Source organism: Sorex araneus, chromosome 1 (genome assembly GCF_027595985.1).
Source record: "Sorex araneus isolate mSorAra2 chromosome 1, mSorAra2.pri, whole genome shotgun sequence".
Lineage (NCBI taxonomy): Eukaryota > Metazoa > Chordata > Mammalia > Eulipotyphla > Soricidae > Sorex > Sorex araneus.
In genome coordinates, this window is record NC_073302.1 from 360,677,758 (window position 1) to 360,697,174 (window position 19,417).

Here is a 19,417-nt window from a genome sequence, read left to right on the forward strand (position 1 = left end):
GTTTCAGGGTCACCAGGTGACTGCTGGGCCATGGAGGGCTGAGGAGGGGTGCAGGAAAGACCACCACCAACACAGCTGACCACAGCTGCTGAGTCTCCTCATGGCGACAGGGCCAGAGTGCCGAGCAGCGGCCCCCAGCCCAGAAGGGTCATGCCCTGGGGTGGCCTGAGCACGGGTGGGGGCTTATTCTTGGGCCTAACCGGGGCTTCTCACTTGGATACACTTAAGAATCATCTGGAAGCTTTGCACACTCCCCCAAAGGCCCCCTGCATCTCCGCATGCTGACCCGGGCTGTGCCGGGGTCTGGGCACCAGCACTGAGAGGTTTCCAGGGCTCTAACGCAGAGACGAAGGGCGGCCCCTTTGCTGACGCATGTTCACTCTGAAGCCAAAAAGCCGGGGGCCCCGAAAGCAGAGGCCGCAGCTTGGCCCGAGGGGACCCACAGCAGGACAGAGCCTCCCAGACCGTGAGCCTCGGAGGGGAGCACAGAGAGCCCCCTGGCTGGCAGGGACGGCTCCCCTGGGCTCTGCTGACGTGGCTCGGCTCCCTCCACCACACTGCACAGAAGCCTCGGAGCCAGCCAGGAGCGTCAGTGGCCGCTGTGGCCTCTGCTCTCCTGGCCTCCACACACGCCAATGGCCTTTGACCTGTGTGCGGGCCACGAAAAGTACAGGCCTCTGGGGGTGCACTGCACATCCCCTCCAGATGTCCTGCAGCCTCTGTCAGCCTCCTCCACCTAGGACTGCAAGCCACACAGTCAGGATTCTCTTATGGGGGAGTCAGGGGCGGGGAACCTTCTCACTTGGGCCATAGAACCAGCGGTGGGTAAACCAGGGCTCTGGAACCACCCAGGGCACCTCCCACCCACACCACCTCCCTGATTAGGGGGCAGGTCCCAGAGGAACCAGCAGCCACACAGCCTCATTTGCAAAGTGGGAGTAGGGCGGGGGGAGGAGGGGGGGCAACTGTGCCTGGCCCAGCTGGGAAGGCCTAAGTGGACTGGACCAGGCCACAGGGTGCTGAGGGCCATGACTTAGCACCAGGGCCCTGGGGCTGTCCACAGGCACAGCTCCATGCAGCCGCTGCCCCTTTTCTGGGACCATCCCCAGCTGCTGCTCCCTCCTCCCCCTGCCTTCCTGGGTCTCCCCAGCTGCCCCTTGAAGCCCAGATCTGGTTGCCAAGCCCGCCTCTGTGTTTCCAGAAAGTCCTTCTAGAGTGTCCCAAGCTGCTTGACTTTAAACTCCCCAGAACTCAGAGAGAGGTGACGACCACCGACCGGAGGCCTGGCCACGCCCCCACACTGCAAAGCCTCTTAAGGTACGCTTGGCCATGCCACTCGCCATCCTCTGCACCTTGCCTGAATCATTCTGGGCGGCAGACCCTCTTCCCCCTCCGGTCTGCAGACGTGGAAGCCAAGGGGATTGCCCTGCCTGAAGCCACACAGCTCGGGGCAGAGCTGGCACTCAGGGCAAGTGGTTCTGCAGAGCAGGGCAGCCTGGCGGCTGGGCTCAGGCTGGTTCCAGCTTGCACCTCTGCCACTTACGAGGTTATGTTCAAGCCAAATACAGAACTTCCTTGTGCCTCCGCCTCCCCCTCCCTGCCCTCGGCTGCCATCAGAGGAGGAGGAACAGCCCTCACTCAGCACCAGCAGCCGCCACTGGTGCCTGAAAACAGTGACCAAAGCCAGCAACCCGGAATGCAACCGATCTGAATCTGAACTGATAGGAACAAAAGTAAAGCCCCCACAGGGTACTTCCAATCACCAAAACAGCACCACACTTCTACCCAAAGGCCCCATCCACGTGTCACATTCAAGCCTTGTTGCATTTATTCATTCCTTTCCCAAGCCACTTGCAGCTCAGGCTACAATACAAGGTCTAGCCAGAACATACGGCCGGCCCACGGCACTGCGCTCTCATCAGGCACTCGCTCAGACTAGGACATGGGTCAACGGACCCATGTGCACAGCCCTGGGTGGGGGGCCGAAGCCCGAGTGCCCAGCCAAGACCAACACACTCAGGAAGAACGTGCAGCCCCCACTGACAGTAGCTCCCAGGCTAACCGCGCTTTCTCCTCACCAGCCCTGATGGAAACAGTGTTGCTGCTCAGTGTGCAACAGTGTTGGCTGGACATAATCTGTCTAACTCAACTCGCTTTAACAGAGGAGGTGAGGACGTTCTGACAGTGAGAGCAAGAATGGGCTAAGGAGTGGGTCCAGCTAGGCACATCCTCCTTCCACATGGATACTTTTTGTAGCCCACACACAGGTCAAAGGTAGACTGCCTTCTGCCTCTGCACCCCGTCACATAGGACTAATGGTGGGAAACAGGAGAGCAAAGGGAACACACATCAGCACGTCATGGGCAGTCCAGTGCCTCTCTGCTCTGGGCTGTTTTCTTCCCTCCCTGCTCTCCTGCTCTCCTGCGGCAGAGCGTGAATGCCCCCTTCTCTCTGAAGTGTTCCTGGACTCACCCAGCCCAGCAGTACTTTTCCCTCCACTCAGCTCCAGCCTCTCCCTGCTGCCAGACCTCTGGAAACTGCAGCCCAGGCTCTGAGTGCAAATCTCTCTCTGCTGCCTCCTGCCTGCTCTCATTCCACACAGGCCAAGGACTCATTGTCAATGCATGAGGGGAGCAAAGTGAGGGAGTGAGGGAGGAAAGGAGGGATGGTGTGAGAGAGTGAGGGAATGAGGGATGAAGAGAGAGGGAGTGAAGGAGTGAAGAGTAAGGGTGTGAGGGAGTGTTGTAGTGAGAGAGTGAGGGAGGGAGAGGGAGGGAGAGAGGGAGTAAGGGAATGAGGCTCAGGGAGTGGATGATCAAGTTGAGTCTGTGATTGAGAATGAGTGGGCTGGTGAGTGAGTGAGACACTGAGCAGGTGAGTGGGTGAGAGGATGGGGAAGTTGGTAAGTGAGTGAGTAAGTGAGAGTGAGTGTGAGTGAAAGTGAGCAAGTGAGAGTGAATGACTGAGAGTGGGTGAGTGATTGAGTAGATGAGTAGGTGAATTGAGTGGATGAGTGGGTGGATGAGAGGGTGAGTGAGTGAATGAGTGGGTGAATTGAGTGGAAGAGTGGGTGGATGAGAGGGTGAGTGAGTGAATAGATGAGAGGGTGAGTGAGTGTGAAAGGGTGAATGAGAGAGTTAGTGAAAGAATGAGTAGACGAGTGAGTGAGTGGTTGAGTGGGTAAGAGAAAGTAGGTGAGTGAATGAGAGGGTGAGTGTGAGAGGGTAAATGAGTTAGTGAGTGAATGAGTGGATGAGTGAGCAAGTGAGTGGATGAGTGGGTAAGTGGGTGAAAGGATGAGTGAATGAATGAGAGGGTGAGTAGATGAGGGGTGAGTGTGAGAGGGTTAGTGAACGGGTGAGAGTGTGAGTGGGCAAGTAACTTCTCCAAAGGCCAAAAGTCCTTAACTCAGGTTCATGTTTTGGGGTGAGACAGGACTAGGCGCCCCAAGGGAAGCTGAGGGTCACCTGTTCAGTGGGACCATGCTGTGCCCGTGCCTCCCCATCCTCCAGTTCCAGTGCAGAGGGAACTGACAATCTGTTCTGAGGTGCAACCTCTCCCTCGTCAGGGCCACCCCCACCTCTGCAATTCAGGAGTAGTGCAGGAAGATGCTTCTCCCCGCGCCAAGCCCCATAGTCAGGTCAGGCGCCTCCACCCCTTGCCCCACAGTCCCGTCAATCCAGAATGTTCTTCACATTCAGCCATCTTCAGTTGTCACTTGTTTATCCAGTACCCACTTGAGCACCTACTCAAGGGTTCTCAGTCTGTCGTCTCCTGGGAATGACAGGCAGGGGGAGGAGGGTCAATTCCAATCAAGGTGACAAAACTGACCAAAATCCTAACTAAATGGGTTTGGAATACAGCTTGGAGAAATTCTTCTTAAGCCAGTGACTCAGGTAGGCAGCCAGATCTGAGACCCAAGGATCTGGCTTAAATGTCACCTTCTCCAGGAAGTTCTCCTTACCTTTCCCTATAGAGAACTCCTTTCTTCATCTCCTGAGCATGCATGAGGTTGGGGCCCCTCCTGAGCACTCAACCCCACCCCCCTCAGTCCCCCCACTCTTCCCTCCTGTATTGCTCAAACACAAAAGTGTCTATGGCCCGTGATGCAGGAACAGTGAGCTGGGCTTGGAGGGGGAGCGCAGGCACATTCCCCACAGCCCCAGGCCTCCCCCCATCGGCTGGAGAGTCACTATCCCTGGGGCTCCAGCCCAGAGACAAGAAACTTTGACCAGCTTTCTGTGGGTCCCCTCCAACCCTGGGCCCACGAGGCCCCACCTCCGTGTTCCTGGTTGTGGGGGGCTGGGAATCCTCTTTCAGCTCCGCTTCACTGAAGGAAAAGGCCAGCGTGGCCAGAGCAGCTCCATTACCAGTTAATGTTCGCTAACTGGCCAGGGAGCCGGGCCCAGAGGAACCGTTCCTTTTAACTGGGCTGCAGATTACTCAGGCATTTAAACAGATGGTGCTCAGACGAGCTCCTGATGCAGGGAAGCCCGGCGGGGAACACGGATCCCGCAGCCTGCGCGGTCTCCAGGAATGTCCCCCGTCCCCAGGAGTCCCCAGCTATTCACACAGACCCGGGGGACTGGCGTGGGGGGGGGGGCATGTCACGGGGCTGAGCAGACGCTAGCGTTCTGTCTGCAAGGCAAGGGGTGAAGGGAGAGGGTTCACAGCCCCCGAGACATCTGGTGCTGTTGTGAGACACTTTTGGGGTCAGCCTGGGCACACGGGAGTCTGGGGGCTCTCACGGCAGACAGCTGAGGCTGCTGAGTGTCCTCCAGCACAGGGCACCGTCCAGCACAAGGAGTCTGCAGCCCTCTGCCCTGCCCACAGGCTGCGGGAAGCCCCCATCCCACGGGGCATGCGGAGAGCTCAGCCATGGGCAGCAGCTGAGTGCCCACCGCCAGGCACAGCCACCACCAGGTCAGCCCATGCCGAAAGTGGGCACCTCCTGCCACCCAGCATGGTGCTTCCAGAGAAGCACCCAGGGGCCCGGGCCCAGGGACGGGGGCTGTGCAGACAGCCCCCGGGGCCCACGGCTGGGCACCATGGGAACGAGGCCGCCCCACTCACCTGGCGATGACTCGTTGAGGCCCATCAGGTCATTTGCCCGCTGGATCTTCTTGAGGCACGAGGCCTGCTCCTTCTTGAAGATGCAGTCCGAGTGCATGGCGGTGGCCTGCTGGGGCACAGAGGACATGGGAGGGGGCAGGAGGGGCAGCCAAGTCCTGCCACCAGACTCCAGAGCAGTGTCCTGGGGGTGGCAGGGAGGCTGCGACAGGCTTCCAGCATCTGCTCTGTCTCTGACACCCCCAGCCGAACACTCCTCCCCAGGGACACTCCTCCATCTCTAACATCAGCGACACCGCTCGGGCAGGTACTTACTTCTCTGTCCCAGGTCGCTTTATAGAATCTGGGGGGATGTGATGGGTGTGGCACCACGTCAGGGTCACACCCCGTGGGGCTCAGGGACCATCCCTGGCTCTGCACTCAGGAATGGCCCCTGGGGGTACCAGAGGGCCACACAGACCAGAAATGGCACTGTGGCCAGCCACGTGTGCCTTACTCCAGCACTGTCTCTGGCCCGAGTCAGGGCATTGAGCACTGAGCCCTGAGCCCACTGGCCCAATGGCCTATGACATTGTTGTAAGTCCAGACTCACACCAAGGGGGTCTGGCACGAGCCACAGGGTGGGGAGGAGGGGACACAGATTATCCCTCCCTTTTCTGGGGACTCCAAAGGCCGACCAGCGGCGGGGCTTCTTCTGAGGGAGGGGCACCTCTCACTCTTGTTTATGCCCAATTTTTCAAAAAAAGGACACAGACTCAGAAAGGTTCCACACCCACCCAAGGTCACACAGCACCAGGCGTGAACCAAGGACTTCAAACCCCATTGTAATAGTCGCATCCTGCCCCTTCCACTCTGGTGGGGTGGTCACATGGAAGGTGCCTGGGAGGTGTGGGCAGGATCCAACCCCACTCGGACTGCACCGGGCAGTGAGGGACCGTGGGCAGGCTCGTGTGTGGTGACCCAGTGGAACGGCATCCTGGCCACTGTCCCAGCTCGGAGGGCAGCAGCCGCCGCTGTGGGGGGAGGGGAGGCCCACGACCCGCCCCCGTCCCAGCTCACCAAGGCCGGGGCTGGGCTCTTGCTGGGTGGGCTGGGCACGGAGATCAAAGGAGCCCAGGGCAGCCCTGGCCAGAGCTGCAGGCCGTTCCCAGGACTCGGGAGCGCCCAGCACCTCACCCGCCTGTGTGGCCACAGACAGGCACAGGGACTTAGGAGGGGCGCGCTTCCAGATCCACACGGACGCACGAGGCCAGCCACTTGGCAGCAGTGTCTGGGTGGGGGTGCGGTGACCGTGGGGAGGGTCAGGCCCTTACCAGAGGCAGCAGGAGGAGAGCAGCCAGCGAGACTCGGCCGACGCTGCCCATGATGCTCGGCGCCCCGTCAGCCCGCCGTGTTCACAGGCTGGGGAGAAGCAAAGCAGGAGCTCTGTGGGGGCAGAAAGAGCCCTCGAGAGGCTCCAGCCCCCTCCAGCCCTCCTGGCCCCGGCCAGTCTGTGCTCGCCACCCCATGAGCCCCTCCTGGGTGCCAGGCACTGGGGGCATGGGAAGGACCTAGCTGGCTCAGCCCCCAGCCTCCCACAGAACGGTCCTGACAGCTTTTGTTCTGCAGCCAGCACTACCTCCCCGGGCCTGTGCCTGGTGAGGGTCCCACGGGCATGTGTGTGAGGACTTCTGGTGAGGACATCCCAGGGTCTCCAGCCCAGAAAGTGCCTCGTGCTCTGTCCAGTAGCAGACTTGGGCAGGACCCATCTCGGCAGCAGGCGGCACTCAGGGAGGCCTGATTGCTGAGCCAGCACCAAGAGCCAAGTCGCCCCACAGCCGCCCAGGACTCAGCACACTGCGTCCACCCTCCTCCTGCGCTCACCTGACCTCCAGATCTGAGTCTTTCCCTATGACCCAAAGCAAAATCAGTGAAGAGTGTTTGCTGGGGCTGCGGGGGGGCGGGGGGGGCGCAACAGCTCTGAGGAGGGAGGGCCTGGAGGCTGGGGTGAGCCTAGAGGACAGACAGGTCTCAGCGTGTCCAGTGGGGGGCTGGAGACCCCTCAGGCCCGTCCCAGAGGGAGCATGCAGTCTGTGTCTGAAATGGATCGTTGCGCCCACATTTCCTTTGAGCCAGCACCACCGCATCTGGGTATGTGTCCTAGAGAAATGTTTGTGCGTGTACCAAAAGCAGCACGTGTGAGGCCATTCACTGCAGCACCATTTAAAATAGCATCAACGGGGAAAAAATGGGGCAGCATTTTTTTCCCTCAAACGGGTGCTGCTAATAGGTCCCCGCACAGTCATCCCGTGGAATACTACACAGTGATTCAAAGATCACTACGCCCACGAGTCCATCACTATCAAGACTCAAGTCGGCCCATGTGGGGTCACCACCTACCCCCAGGGCCAAGTCCGGGGAGAGTGGGGCAGTGGGCTGCAAGCCCCAACTGGAGCAGCAGAGCTGCTGAGAAGCCAGCTTTGCATCAGGGTCTCTGCCCACACGCCTATCTCCCCAGATCCTGGCCTCTCCAGAGGAGCTGGTGGCAGTGAGCACCCCAGAAGGAGCATGAGACGCAGCCAGAAGCAGGCTGGGGACAGGGGCTGTGCTCTGCCCACTCGGGCTCACACATGTGGAACAAGGCCTCGGGTATGAGCTGAACTCAGGTGGGGGGCGCTGGCCAGCATCTCCTGTGCTGGGGTCAGTCTCCAGACCCTCTGCCAGGACCCCCCGCCCCCCAAGCCCTGGGTCCGAGGCTCAGCATTACCTGCACCACTTCCAGGGGAACCAGCCTGGGCAGCGGGAACACGGCCATTCCTCACCCAGTCAGAGCTCTGGGCCAGACAGTCTCTGGTCAAGACTGGCAGGCATGAAGTCGAGGGGTGCGGGGCTCTGTCTAGCACAGGTGGGTGATTCCAGGGTTCCAGTGCCCCTTCCATTGTCTGGTTCTCACCCAAGTGATCTGGTGCCAATCAGAAACCAGACCTTCGGCCCCAGTGACCCCAGCTTCCCTCTGCTCAAGCGGATGGATGCACCTCACCTAGCCAGAGGAGGCAGGAGCTGGGAGCAAGCCTGGAGCCTGCTTGGCAGTCCTCGCTCCTAAGGGCCAGCTCCAGCGCCCTTGAGCTGCTGCCTGCAGGAGGCCTCACCCCAGCTCCCCAAGCCAGCCTCCATGAGGACAGATGGGCCCCTCACGTGGGGAACCCAGGCCTCTGCTTGGGCCTTTCTGAGAGCCCCGAGCTGACCTGGAGGAGCCGGGGGCTTCCAGCTTCCAAGCATGGCTGCAGGGCCGGGCAGAGGCTTGTGCTCCTGGAGTGTCTCTTGCTCACTCCTTCCCTGTGTTTCTCTCTCACAGTGAGAATGTGTGTACTCGTGTGAGGCAGAGGCAAGAATCGCAGAGCAGACATATGTAAGACATGCATGAACACACGTCAGGACCAGAGAGGTAGCACAGCGGGGAGGGCGTGGCCTTGCACTCAGCTGACCAGGTTCAGTCCCCTGACAATCCTCGGAGCCCAGCCAGGAGTGACCCCTCAGTGCAGAGCCAGGAGGAGACCTTCAGCATTGCCGATGTGGTCTCCGGAAGTACATAAGCAAACGGCAGGGGCTAGAGCAGCAGCACAGTGGGTAGGGTGTGTGTGCCTGACCCCGGTTCAATCCCTGGTAGCCCATATACTGCCAGGACTGATCCTGAGAACGGAACCAGGAATAACCCCTGAGCATTGCCAGATGTGACCCCACTGGAAAACAAATCCCCCACATCAGACATGTGCCCCAGGCACCTGCTGAAGGTGCCAGTACAAGACCCTGTGTGTGACATGGAGGTACCCAAAGGTGGAGGCTCCATCAGGACAGGGGATCAGAGCCCCCCCCTCGCCCCCACTTTCACTTTGTCACCAGGCACTTGGGCAGTGACATCAGACAGGACAGGTGCCCCAGTGATGCCTGAGGGATCAGGGCATCTCCTCAGGACCCCACACCCAGCTGGCTTCCCCCCACTCAGGGCACACCAGACCCAGTTGGACAGTCCCTCCAGGAAGAGCATCAGGAGTGGTCAGGGCCTTTTGGGGGCCCTCTGCTGTGATCTTCTCAACCCCGAGGCCACCCTGTTGCCCTCCTGCCAGACAGCTCCTCACCAGGCCTCCCAGGGCCACACACAGGGTTGTGCCCCCTGGGTCGTACCCCCAGCCCTGCCAGCATCTCCCCATCCCAATAACCAGCACCTCTGCCAGCTCTGGTGGCCCTCTCTGGGGGACAGGGACAGGCCCCTGCAGCGTGGCGGGAGTACTCCCATCCCGAGGATGAGGTGCCACCAGGGCTGACCCGTCCCTGGAGCTACCAGCTTCTGCATCTGCGAGCAATCTGAGGACAAGTGACACAAGCTTTGTATTCAGTGCCTGGACCCCAGGACCAACATGTGACCGTTTTTAGCCCTGGGGACTCAGGTAAGACATTTGTCTTCCTGTGCCTCAATGTGGTTATCTGTAGGATGGGAGGAACAACCAGCTACTTCACAGCTATTTGGGGGGTTCCCAGGAACTGATGCAAGAAAATGCGGGGAGATGAAGGCACAAACGACAGCGACTGTGAGTTCACTGCACAGGAGGCCAGAGAGGTGCTGAGGGGGAGATGGGGTCCCCTCCCACTTCCTGTTAGAGCTCTGTGACGCCCCTGCCGTCACCCATTCCCCCAATATTTCTGGAAGGAGCCTGTCTGTAGCTCTCCTTCAGACACTAACCGTGCACCCTCCCCACCGCCTGCCCCACGCCCACGAGGCAGCTCCCAGCACCGGCCTCCTTCAAAGCTGGGCTGGCTGAGGCTCGGGATTGCCACGTCTTCCCCAAGGTCACTGAGCAAGTCTGCAGTGACGCTGGCCCCAAAGCACATGCAGTCCTCCTCTCAGCCCTGGGGGTGGTGGCGACTAGGGGAATCCCTGCCCCACCCATAGGGATGGCTGCACCCCCTTCTCGGCTCAGAGCAGCCAGCTTCCCAGAAATGGGACACCTGCCTCCACAGCACCGAGTTCCCTGCAGAGAAACTGAGGCTGGGGTGAGAAGCAACACTTGAAGGTCAGCTGGTGGAGAGGCCCGGATGTGTGTGGCAGACACCTGAGTTCTGAGGACTCTGCACCGGGTGGAAGGCCCCAGGGCAGCTGGGCCGTGAGTCGGGGAGATGCTCCCGCAGGAAGTGGGTGTCATCCCCCACCCCCGAGCCTTCGGTGACTCACTGAGCTCCATCACTTCTGCAGCTCCGTGTGGGAGGCTCCAAGACCCCCCAGCCTCCTCCTGCTGCCCCTTTCCCGAGCACCCCGGCCCAGGGTGGCCTGGCCCTGGCAGGGGCTCACCCTGAGACCCCTGGGAGCACTGCATTCTCCGGCACGCCACTCTCAACCTTTCTCTTTCTCCCAAGTGGGAGCACTGCTCCTTCCCTCCCCCTCCACTGGTGTCCACAGCCCAGGGTTCATGTCCTGCTCTCTCCCACTGGGCACGTCTGGTGGCACCCCTACCCATTTGCACAGTGACACGCAGATTCCAGCCAGGTGCCGGGAAAAGGGGTTTGCAACTCCCTGGCTCTGGTTTCGCTCTTTGACGAAACCACCCCCACACTTCCTCCTCTCCTGCCCAGCGTAGGAAAGGAGGTGGCTGGCACCCCTGTCAGCCATCACGAAGCGGGGGAGGGGCACTGCTGGGGTGCCAGCCTCCTCCAGGAGGCCCAGACTCAGAAAGGGCAGAGCCCAGAGCCTGGTGAGGGCTGGCCTGGCTGTTCCGGTTCACTGCTAGCGTTTCTGCTCCTGCTGAGGGTCCAAACCTTCTCCTTCCTGAGCCCGGGGTCCTACACCCAGCAGGGGACAGAAGTCAAGTCACTGACAGAGGCCCAGGGCTGAGTCTTGCACATGGGGGTGCAGGGCTGAGGGCAGGGAATGGTGTGGGGTTCTGGTGATGCCCCAAAGCCTTCCACACGGGACATCCACACACCTGTCCTGAGGGACGAGAAGCGCTCTAGCAGGGAGAGCTCCCGGGCTGGGGAGAAGGGGGACAAAGAGGGAGGGGATGAAGGCTGGGGAGGCAGCTTGCAGAGTTCAGCACCATGGGCAGCAGTGGGAAGCAGAGAGAGGAGAGGGCAGGAGTAGGGAAGCCGGGCCGGGACCTGGCAGATGAGAGCTCCCGGGACCTCAGGCTCCAGCATTAGAGCCAGCAGGCTTGGATGCACACAGGTGGGCACACAGCCGGGTCCAAGATTCCGGTACTGTCCGGCTGCCTGTGGATGGGCTAAGCAGGAGACTTAGGATATGGGGGCACCACCAGCTCCCGGGATGAAGAGGAGAGAATGGAAGGCCAGCGCCAGTGCGTGGGTCCCAGCCCGTGCTGGTGGGCTCAGCTGGGATGGATGCTGGAGAGGGCAGAGAGGCGAGGCCAGGGCACACTGCTGCAAGGGCTGGTGAGGAGGGCGAGGGCCAGGGAGAGAGGCGGCAGCACACTGCTCAGTTCTGGACAGGGAGAGGGGATGCAGGCCCAAGTGATGGGCAGCAGCCACGGGGAAAGGGACACCAAGTCAGGACAGGAAATGGGAGACCCGAGGAAGAGGCAGAAGCTGGCATGACCCAGATCCCACCCCCCCCAACCATGCACACACACACACACACACACACACACACACACACACACACACACACACATACACACACACATACACACACACACACACACACACACACACACACCACCGGGCCTTCATAAGGGGCTGGGCTGGAGCGGCGTCGGAGGGAGTACAGGGCTTTTATTTCTCTGCCACACCTGAGACAGAGGTGGAAAAGTGAGGCAAGCTAGCCAGGGCAATACATGGAGCTGGGATAAAAGTATCCAGGTATTCCCCCAAAGCCAGCAGCACATCCTGCACCACCCCCAGGAAAGACCCCCTGCTCCTGCCCTCACAGACTCACCCTCCTCCACCTGTCCCAGGCTTTGAAATGTCCTCAAAGCTTGCTCATCTAGGAATAAGGAGCAAGCTCGAGTTTCCTGCTGCCTCTCTCCCTGCTGGGCAGAAAAAGAACTAGACACTCGAGGCGCCTGAGAAAGGGGGTGAAGGGACCATTTGGTGGTCTCCAAGGGCGTAACATCACTTTGTTTTTCAGTCCACAAGTGGCTCTTGAGGCAGGCAGGCGCAGATGCAGCCCGCAGAGCTGGGTCAGACAGGCGCCCTCGGGGAGGGATGCTGGGAGCAGGGAGCACTGAGCTCCAGGCAGAGCCGCAAGATGCGTCCGGGGCCCAGGGCCTTCCCCGCCTCTTCACCTGTCCCTGCTCTGCTCTCCTGCTGCCCCCACGAAGCCCACCACCTTTATTCACACAGCCACAGGGAACCAAGACAATGTGGACATTAAGTGGGAGGAGGGGAAGGGGCGGAAATGAAAAGGCAAAGATTTTGTGACGCTTGGAAAACGACAGGAAATTGCCCTGTGCCAGCCCCCACGCACGCACGGTCTCTGCAGCACGGGGGTCAGCAGCGGGGGTGACTCATGGTGGCACGAGGGGTGCCAGTGACCAGCAAAGCCAAACACGTGCAGTACTGGTCCTGGGGAGAGAAGCAGGTGGCCCAGACCCCTCGCGGCTCGAACGAGGGTGCACCCCGACCTCTGCCTGTATTCCTGCCGTGGCAGGGCAGGTGTCCTGGCAGCCACACTGGCAGTGTGTCACTCCCTGTCTGAGTGTCACTGCGGGGTGGCAGTCACCATGCGTCTCCGGCAGGATCTGGGGCTCGCTCGGCGCGAAGGCTGCACAGCCTTTGGGTTGTCAGGGAGCCAGACCAGTTCCTCTGTGCAGGGTGTGTGTGTGTGTGTGTGTGTGTGTGTGTGTGTGTGTGTGTGTGTGTGTGTGTGTGTGTGTGTATGAGGGGTGTCTCTCCCCACCCCCAGATCTCTGCTCACACACGGAGCAAGCTCCTGCCAGCCCAAGCCTCAGCCGTGTGTGGGGATGCACAAGCTTTGCACTGCGGGGGGGGGGGGGGGGGGGGAGGGAGGGAGGGAGGGGCTCACCTTGGTCCTGCCCTCCGGCACAAGGCACAGGGGCATCCATGTCCACGGGGAACATGCCTCCCTCACGCAGAGGCCACAGCCCCAGGTGGCTGCACGCCTGTCTTCCTAGCTGCTCTGGTCAGCCTTTCGTCTGGAAAGGCCCTTCCATGGATTTATTTGAACCATACGGGGTCTGTCCCGCAGTGGGGCTGGGGAGCTCTCAGGCTGAGAAAAGGATAGAACCCTGGCCTTCCGCTGTGGGCCCTGACAGCTGGGACCCCAGGAGCAGGAGGCTGGTGGGTCCTTCATTCCAATGAGTCCTTAGGATACAGGAGGGGGCTGGGAGAGAGCCCCGCCATCAGCTCAGATTCACCCCCATGGGGTCTTGTCCCTGGCCCAGAACAGAACCACCCTGGACCGGGAAGGCAGAGCAGAGCAGAGCGGGGAAGAGCTTGGACCGGAAGAGCCCCCACCCCCGTCCTCCGCTCCCCACACACATGCGCACACTTGTTGATGAATCTGGCGCAGGGCCTGTCCCGTGAGCTCCTGACTGGGACTTGCAGCCTGGGACTCAGATCTAGAGCTCATTAGGGAGCACCCTAGTGGGCTGGGGGTGGGCTGGGGTGGGGTTTCTGCCAACCCCAGCTGTGCCAAGACTCCTGAAAACCTCCCCATGAAGGCTCCCTCCTGCTCACGAGCTCGGACCCCCCAAAGTCTGGCCTGTAGGAGGCCTGTAGGCTTCTGCCCAGGTGCTGCCCCCAAACCCACGCACACATCCATGGGGTCGACCCCTCCCGCAGGGGAAAAGCCACATGTGTGCCTTCTTGACCAAGCTATGAGGCCCTGGGGGCTGGGCCATCAAAAACCTGAGGCACAAAAGAATAAGCAAACTAGCAGGGGTCCACTACCCTGCTTTAGGGGTGCAGTGGGGGTGCTGGGTCACTGCTCTTATCTCAGTTAACCCTCTCCCTCCTGAGCTGGCAGGTGCACGCAGGCCACAGGACGTCTTCTAAGGCCCGGAAGGGCAGAGGTGCTGCCATGCCCCCCCCACCCCACGCCTGCCTTCCGCAGCTGTCGCAAAGCCTGTGCCTTTAAGGTGGCCGAGGGGGTCTGCGGGGGGGGGGGGGGGGGCGGGGAGAGGGGGGACCTGGGGCTGCCCTCATGGCCAGAGCCCTTGTCTTCCTCCTACAGCTCACGCTTTCTCCAGGGTCCCCAGCCCCCAGACGCCCAGGGACCCCAATCCCTGTGCGCCACTGGAAATGGGGGTCTCCAGGGAAATTCCCAACGTGTCCCGGAAGAAAGGGAGCAGTGTCCCGCCCCGCTCCTGCCCCAGCGCTGGGAGCACATCATTTACTGACCGAGGCCACCCCGACCCCAAGCCTGCTCTCTGCAGGCCCCAGACCCTCGCTCCGTGCCATCAGAGCCGCTCCGTCCCTCTTATTCAGCACCCCACCCCCACCCGGAGCCCGCAGGAATCTGTCCCCAGAGCTGTCACCACGGTGCAGGAAGGAAGTGGGGCGGGAGGGGATCGAGGGGCCGACCCCGCACTGGCCGCAGCTGCACACGGGAGGAAGAACCCGCGCTCTCGGGGGGACGCGGGTCCGCAGCTGGTCAGGGGCGGCGCGGGGGTCTTACCTGCTCCCGACGGGGCTTGGCCGGCGGCCGGCCGGGGCGGACTCTGCGGGGAGGCGCGCCCGCGCGGCGGGAGAAGGACGGAGAGCTTGTGCGCCCGGAGCGCGCCGAGCCCGGCTCTCGGCGCCCGTGTGTGCGCGTGTGTGCGTGTGTGTGTGTCTGCGGGTGTGTGTGCGCGCGTGTGCGCCTGTGTGTCTGCGGGTGTGTGCGCGCGCGTATGTGTGTGTGTGCGGGTGTGTGTGTGTGTGTGTGTGTGTGTGTGTGTGTGCGCGCGTGTGTATGTGTGTGTGTGCGGGTGCGGCTGTGTGCCTGCGTGTGCTCTCCCGGAGCCGCGGCCCCCGCCCGCCGCAGCCCCCCGCCACCCGCCCTGCGCTCGGTGCTGCGGGAGAGGCGCCGCCTCCAGCGCCGAGCCGGGCCGGGGGCAGGAGCCCGGCGGCGGCCCAGCGCCCCCCGCCCGCGCGCTCGGGAGCCGGGGGTGCGGGCCAATGGGCGCCCGGGGGAGGGCTGAGGCCAGGAGCGGGGAGCTAGACCCGCCCGGGCCGCGGTGTGCGAGACCTCAGCGACCCCACCGCGCTCGCGCCCCGCTTCCGGGACTAGGGCCCGGCCTCCGCGGGCCTCTCCCCATTTCCTCGGACGCAGGACTCCCTGTCGGAGCTGCCTCGCACACCCTCCACCAAGCCCCGCTACCCTCCTCCCCCTCCTCCTCCACCACCCACATCTCGTCCCCCACCTCCTCCTCCTCCCATTCTCTTCCTCCCTCTCCTCTCACTTTTCCTCCTCTCCTCTACCCTCCTCTTCCCCGGCTTCCTCCCCATCCTCCCTGCCTCTTCCCCTCTCCTCCTCTCCCCTTCTTCTCCTTCTCCCCTCCTTGCCTGCTCCTCACCCTTTCTCCCTCTCCTCCTCCTCCCTCTTCCACATCACCCTCCCCGACCCCTTTATTTCCTCCCCTTCCTCCCCCTCCCTCTCCCTCTCCTCCAGCCCCAGATCCATCCTGGGGTCGTTTTTTTTGCCCCTGCAGTCCTGACTTGGGAGGCTTGTCTAGTTCTGCCCAGAGATCCTCAGTTGTAACCCTCACCCCCACCGCAGAAGGGGGGAATGGGAGCATGACCAGGGCAGTAATGCTGAGAATCAGAGGGGACATATCTCCTCCTGGCCCCCTGCTCTGGAGCTTGGCCAGTGGCTCTCCCGGCTTCCCTCCCCCTCCAGGGGGTCTCCCCTCCCCCAGCTTGGCAGCCTCTGAATCAGAAAGGCGCGCATGCCTCCTCCATAGGTTCTGGCTGATTCTTTCATTCACTCATCAATAAATTACTACTGCAGCTGCGCCCATAGCTCCGTGGTGGAGCGCTCGCGTCCGTCCTGCACCCAAGGTTAAACATGGGATTGGGACGGCTGTCCTAATCCTAATCACCCCCCACCCTAGAGCAGGCAGGTACACCGAGGCACAGTGCGTGGCACTCACCACCCAAGGCAGAGGAAGCGCCAAAAGCCTGAGAGGGTCCCTTACGACCCATTCCACAGAGAAATGGCCCCAGTCTACAAGGCTCTCCTCTGGAACAAGGCTGAACAGCCTCCAAATTCTCTCCATACCCCAACTCACAGTTCTACAAGATTCCGTCTTTCTCTATTCCCAGAATTTCCTGGGAAGCCTCCTGGGAGTGGGGGTGGGACCATGTTGTTAAGGATGCCTGAGAGGTTCAGTCCAGGAAAGCTTCCTGGAGGAGGAGAAGAGAATATCTCACCTGTCAAGAGTAAGACTCACTGGAGAGATGAGATGCTGTGCTAGAGACACAGGCAGCCAGGACGGGACCTCCGCCCTCTGGACAGGGTCTGATGTGCCTTCCCAGCTGGTCGCCCTCCCCCCTGGAGCTCACCTCCTCCATCCATCTTGGTCCCAGGGCGTTGTGGATCAAATGAGGCAGCGTGTGCGAAGGTGCTCTGTAAGCTGTGAAGCATCCTCGGGAGTGGGGCAGGCAGGCTGCCAAGAGCCGCAGAGCCGCGAGGAAAGAGAGAAGAGTGGGGTGCTGGGGCCTGGAGTGAGAGGCTCGAACCTGGAGTGGGCCCCCACAGGCCTGCTCAGCTCCGGTAGGTCAGTGACAGGCCCGCCCCAAACACACAGATGCACACACACATGTTTGCATAGGTGCATACGCACACATGCATACATGTACACAAGCACACACAGAGACAACAATTCACACTCACACGTGTGTGCATACATAAGTACACAATCGCAGACACACCTACATGCATACACCCACACACACATGCTCACACACGCGTGTGTGTGCGCACACACACATCCCTCCCACAAGGCCCCCTCCTCTGGCCGTCATTTCAGGCTCACTCAGTGTTCCACCTGAGGTCCTGGATTTCCTGTGCACTGTTCCCTGTCGTCCCCAGGGTCCTTGTGACAGTGGGCAGAGAGCAAGGTGGACTGGCATGAAAGCGGGTGCTCACCTGGATGACCTCCCCAGATGGAAGAAATACAGCTGCCCATGTCACCCCCAGTCTGCCTTTGCTTGAGGCCCTGACAACAGGACCCACAGAGCAAAGCCGGGCAGGGGTCCAGGGCCCCTGTGGGTCCCAGGGTGCACCCCAGGATCCCACCACACAGTGGGACCCAGCCCAGGGGAATGGAAGCAGGCTTTGTCACTCCTGAGCCGCCTGCCGGTCCCTTAGCTGGCCACATGCTGAGGTCAGACTTTTTTAAAAATGTACTTCTTTGTACCTCCTGGCTCTCCTCTCAGAGCTCACTCCTGGAGCTGCTCAGACACCGCCAGGGAGGAGAGGCCGGGGAGCAAAGCTGGGCCAAGGCACCACAGCGAGCACTCGAACCCCTGCACTGTCTCTGTCTCCCCAGCAGGTCTCAGAGGGGAGCCTCTGGGCTTCTCCCCGAGGGCCCGGCCAGGCCTGCAGCCTTTGGCTATGAGCTGCCCCTTTGACTTCCTCCTCCTTCTATAGTAGCTGGAGGGGTGAGGACAGACCATCCCCTGCTCTGAGGCTGGTGGCAAGGTGCCCCAGGGCCCTGCAGCGACAGGGGACAAAGTCGGGTCTTGTCCTCAGCACATGTGCCTTTTCCAGGCTCCCGGAGATGGCCTGTCCTGTCTCTGCCTAGTAGCATCGGCCTGGGCAGGGCCTAGATTCGAATCTCGGGACCGGGAGGGACGCTGGAGGTGGGCCCAGACCCCTTCTCTACCATCAATGGATGGGGGCGCCTGAGCCCAGAGACACACAGGTCACTTTTGTGTGAGCTTGAGAACTGTGTATCCAGGCACTCACCTCCATCCTACCACATGGTCTCCTTGTGCTGGACCATTCTCTGCCCATCCAAGCCACGCGGCCCTGGTCTCCTGAACATTTGCTTTCCCTCACGCTGCTGCTGTGCCAATTCTGTTTCCCCAGACTGGGTATCCCTGAGAACTGGGCCAGGGTGCCCCCCCATCCTGGGTTCACCCATCCCACCCCACTACACACACACACACACACACACACACACACACACGTGCAATGCCCGAGAAGTGCCTTCCCAGACCATCCGCCTGGCCCATGGCCCTCTCCTAGAAGAGCCATTGGATTGGCTTGTGGCCCTGGGTCTCCTCGCAGCTCTTCCCTATCCTGAGGTGCTCACTGCCTCAGCTTCCTGCCACAAGCCAGCCAGCCCGGCGGCAGCTGAAAAATATGAGTTTAAATTCAATTTTCTGAGCCGTGGCTGAGGGAGATGAATGCCAGACCGCCCTAGCTGGCATTCGTCTCTCCTGAGCCGCGGTGGCCTCAGTGGGCCCCGCCCCGCCCTGCACCCACCTTTCCACTGCTCAGCAGCAGCCTAGATCCAGCGTTGCTGACCCACTCTTGGGCCCAGCAGCCACCCACCACCCAGGGCCTTCTGCTGTGGCCAGCTGGGTGGGTTCCAGATTGCTTGCCTTGGGCCGGTGCTCCTCACCGTCCTGGCTTGCAGACTCCCCAGAGGCTTTTTTTTTATTTTAGTTTTTGGGTCACACCCGGCGATGCTCAGGGGTTACTCCTGGCTCTGCACCCAGGAATTACTCCTGGTGGTGTTCGGAGGACCCTATGGGATGCTGGGAATCGAACCCGGGTCGGCCCCATGCAAAGCAAATGCCTTCCCTGCTGTGCTATCGTTCCAGCCCCTCCCCGAGGCTTTCACAATCTGCCTGTGCCCAGCCGTCCATCCCAAGAATGTCAGCCAGTGACCTGCCCTGAGACCTGGACAAGAGAGTGCGCCAATAGCTCCCCTCTCATTGGAACCTGACACCAGGGATTCCAGCCTCTCTCCCACACTCTGCTCCCAGGCGGGTGTGATTCCCTAGCCAGAATTTTAATATGTATGTATGGGGGGGGGGGTCTCAGCTCTGCGAAGGTTGTTTCGTGTACCCCAAGAGCTATATGGATGATTTGGTACTTTCCATGCTCCAGGAAAAAGTGGGAAATAATGACCTGAAGGGCCTCAGTCACTGCCTTCATCTTTGGGGACCCCGTGGACTAGAGCGCCAGTCTATCTAGTTGGCCAGATCTAGGGGAGGAAGAAAAGGCTGACGCTGGGTCACTTCGCCCTCAAACCATCGGGATTCAGAGGCTTGAACTGTGGTGCCTGCAAGGCAGGTCACACTCGACAGGGCCACTGGTCACCTCCTGCATCTGCAGTGGGCTGGGTGGACAGGGAGGCTCTGCAGGGTTCCAGGTGCTGCGGACGATGACTGCGCAGGGTCTGGC

At 61.2% G+C, this 19,417-nt stretch overlaps 1 protein-coding gene across 6 annotated transcripts in view; it reads right to left on the reverse strand.

Annotated features, from left to right (window-relative positions):
- ADCYAP1R1 (ADCYAP receptor type I) overlaps positions 1-15,349 on the reverse strand; it is a 53,811-nt gene extending 38,462 nt beyond the window's left edge. For 2 of the 6 annotated variants that reach the window (XM_055144442.1, XM_055144198.1), the window contains exons 1-3: positions 14,693-15,348; positions 6,384-6,471; positions 5,074-5,182 (exon numbers count right to left, since the gene is read on the reverse strand). In XM_055144442.1, coding sequence (XP_055000417.1) covers positions 5,074-5,182; positions 6,384-6,434 — 160 coding nt within the window. In that variant the 5' untranslated portion in view covers positions 6,435-6,471; positions 14,693-15,348. Of the gene's footprint in view, positions 1-5,073; positions 5,183-6,383; positions 6,472-14,692 lie in introns of all 6 variants that reach the window. The other 4 variants (XM_055144370.1, XM_055144308.1, XM_055144506.1 and 1 more) reach the window with 4 other exon arrangements.
- Between the last annotated feature and the right edge of the window lie 4,068 nt (positions 15,350-19,417).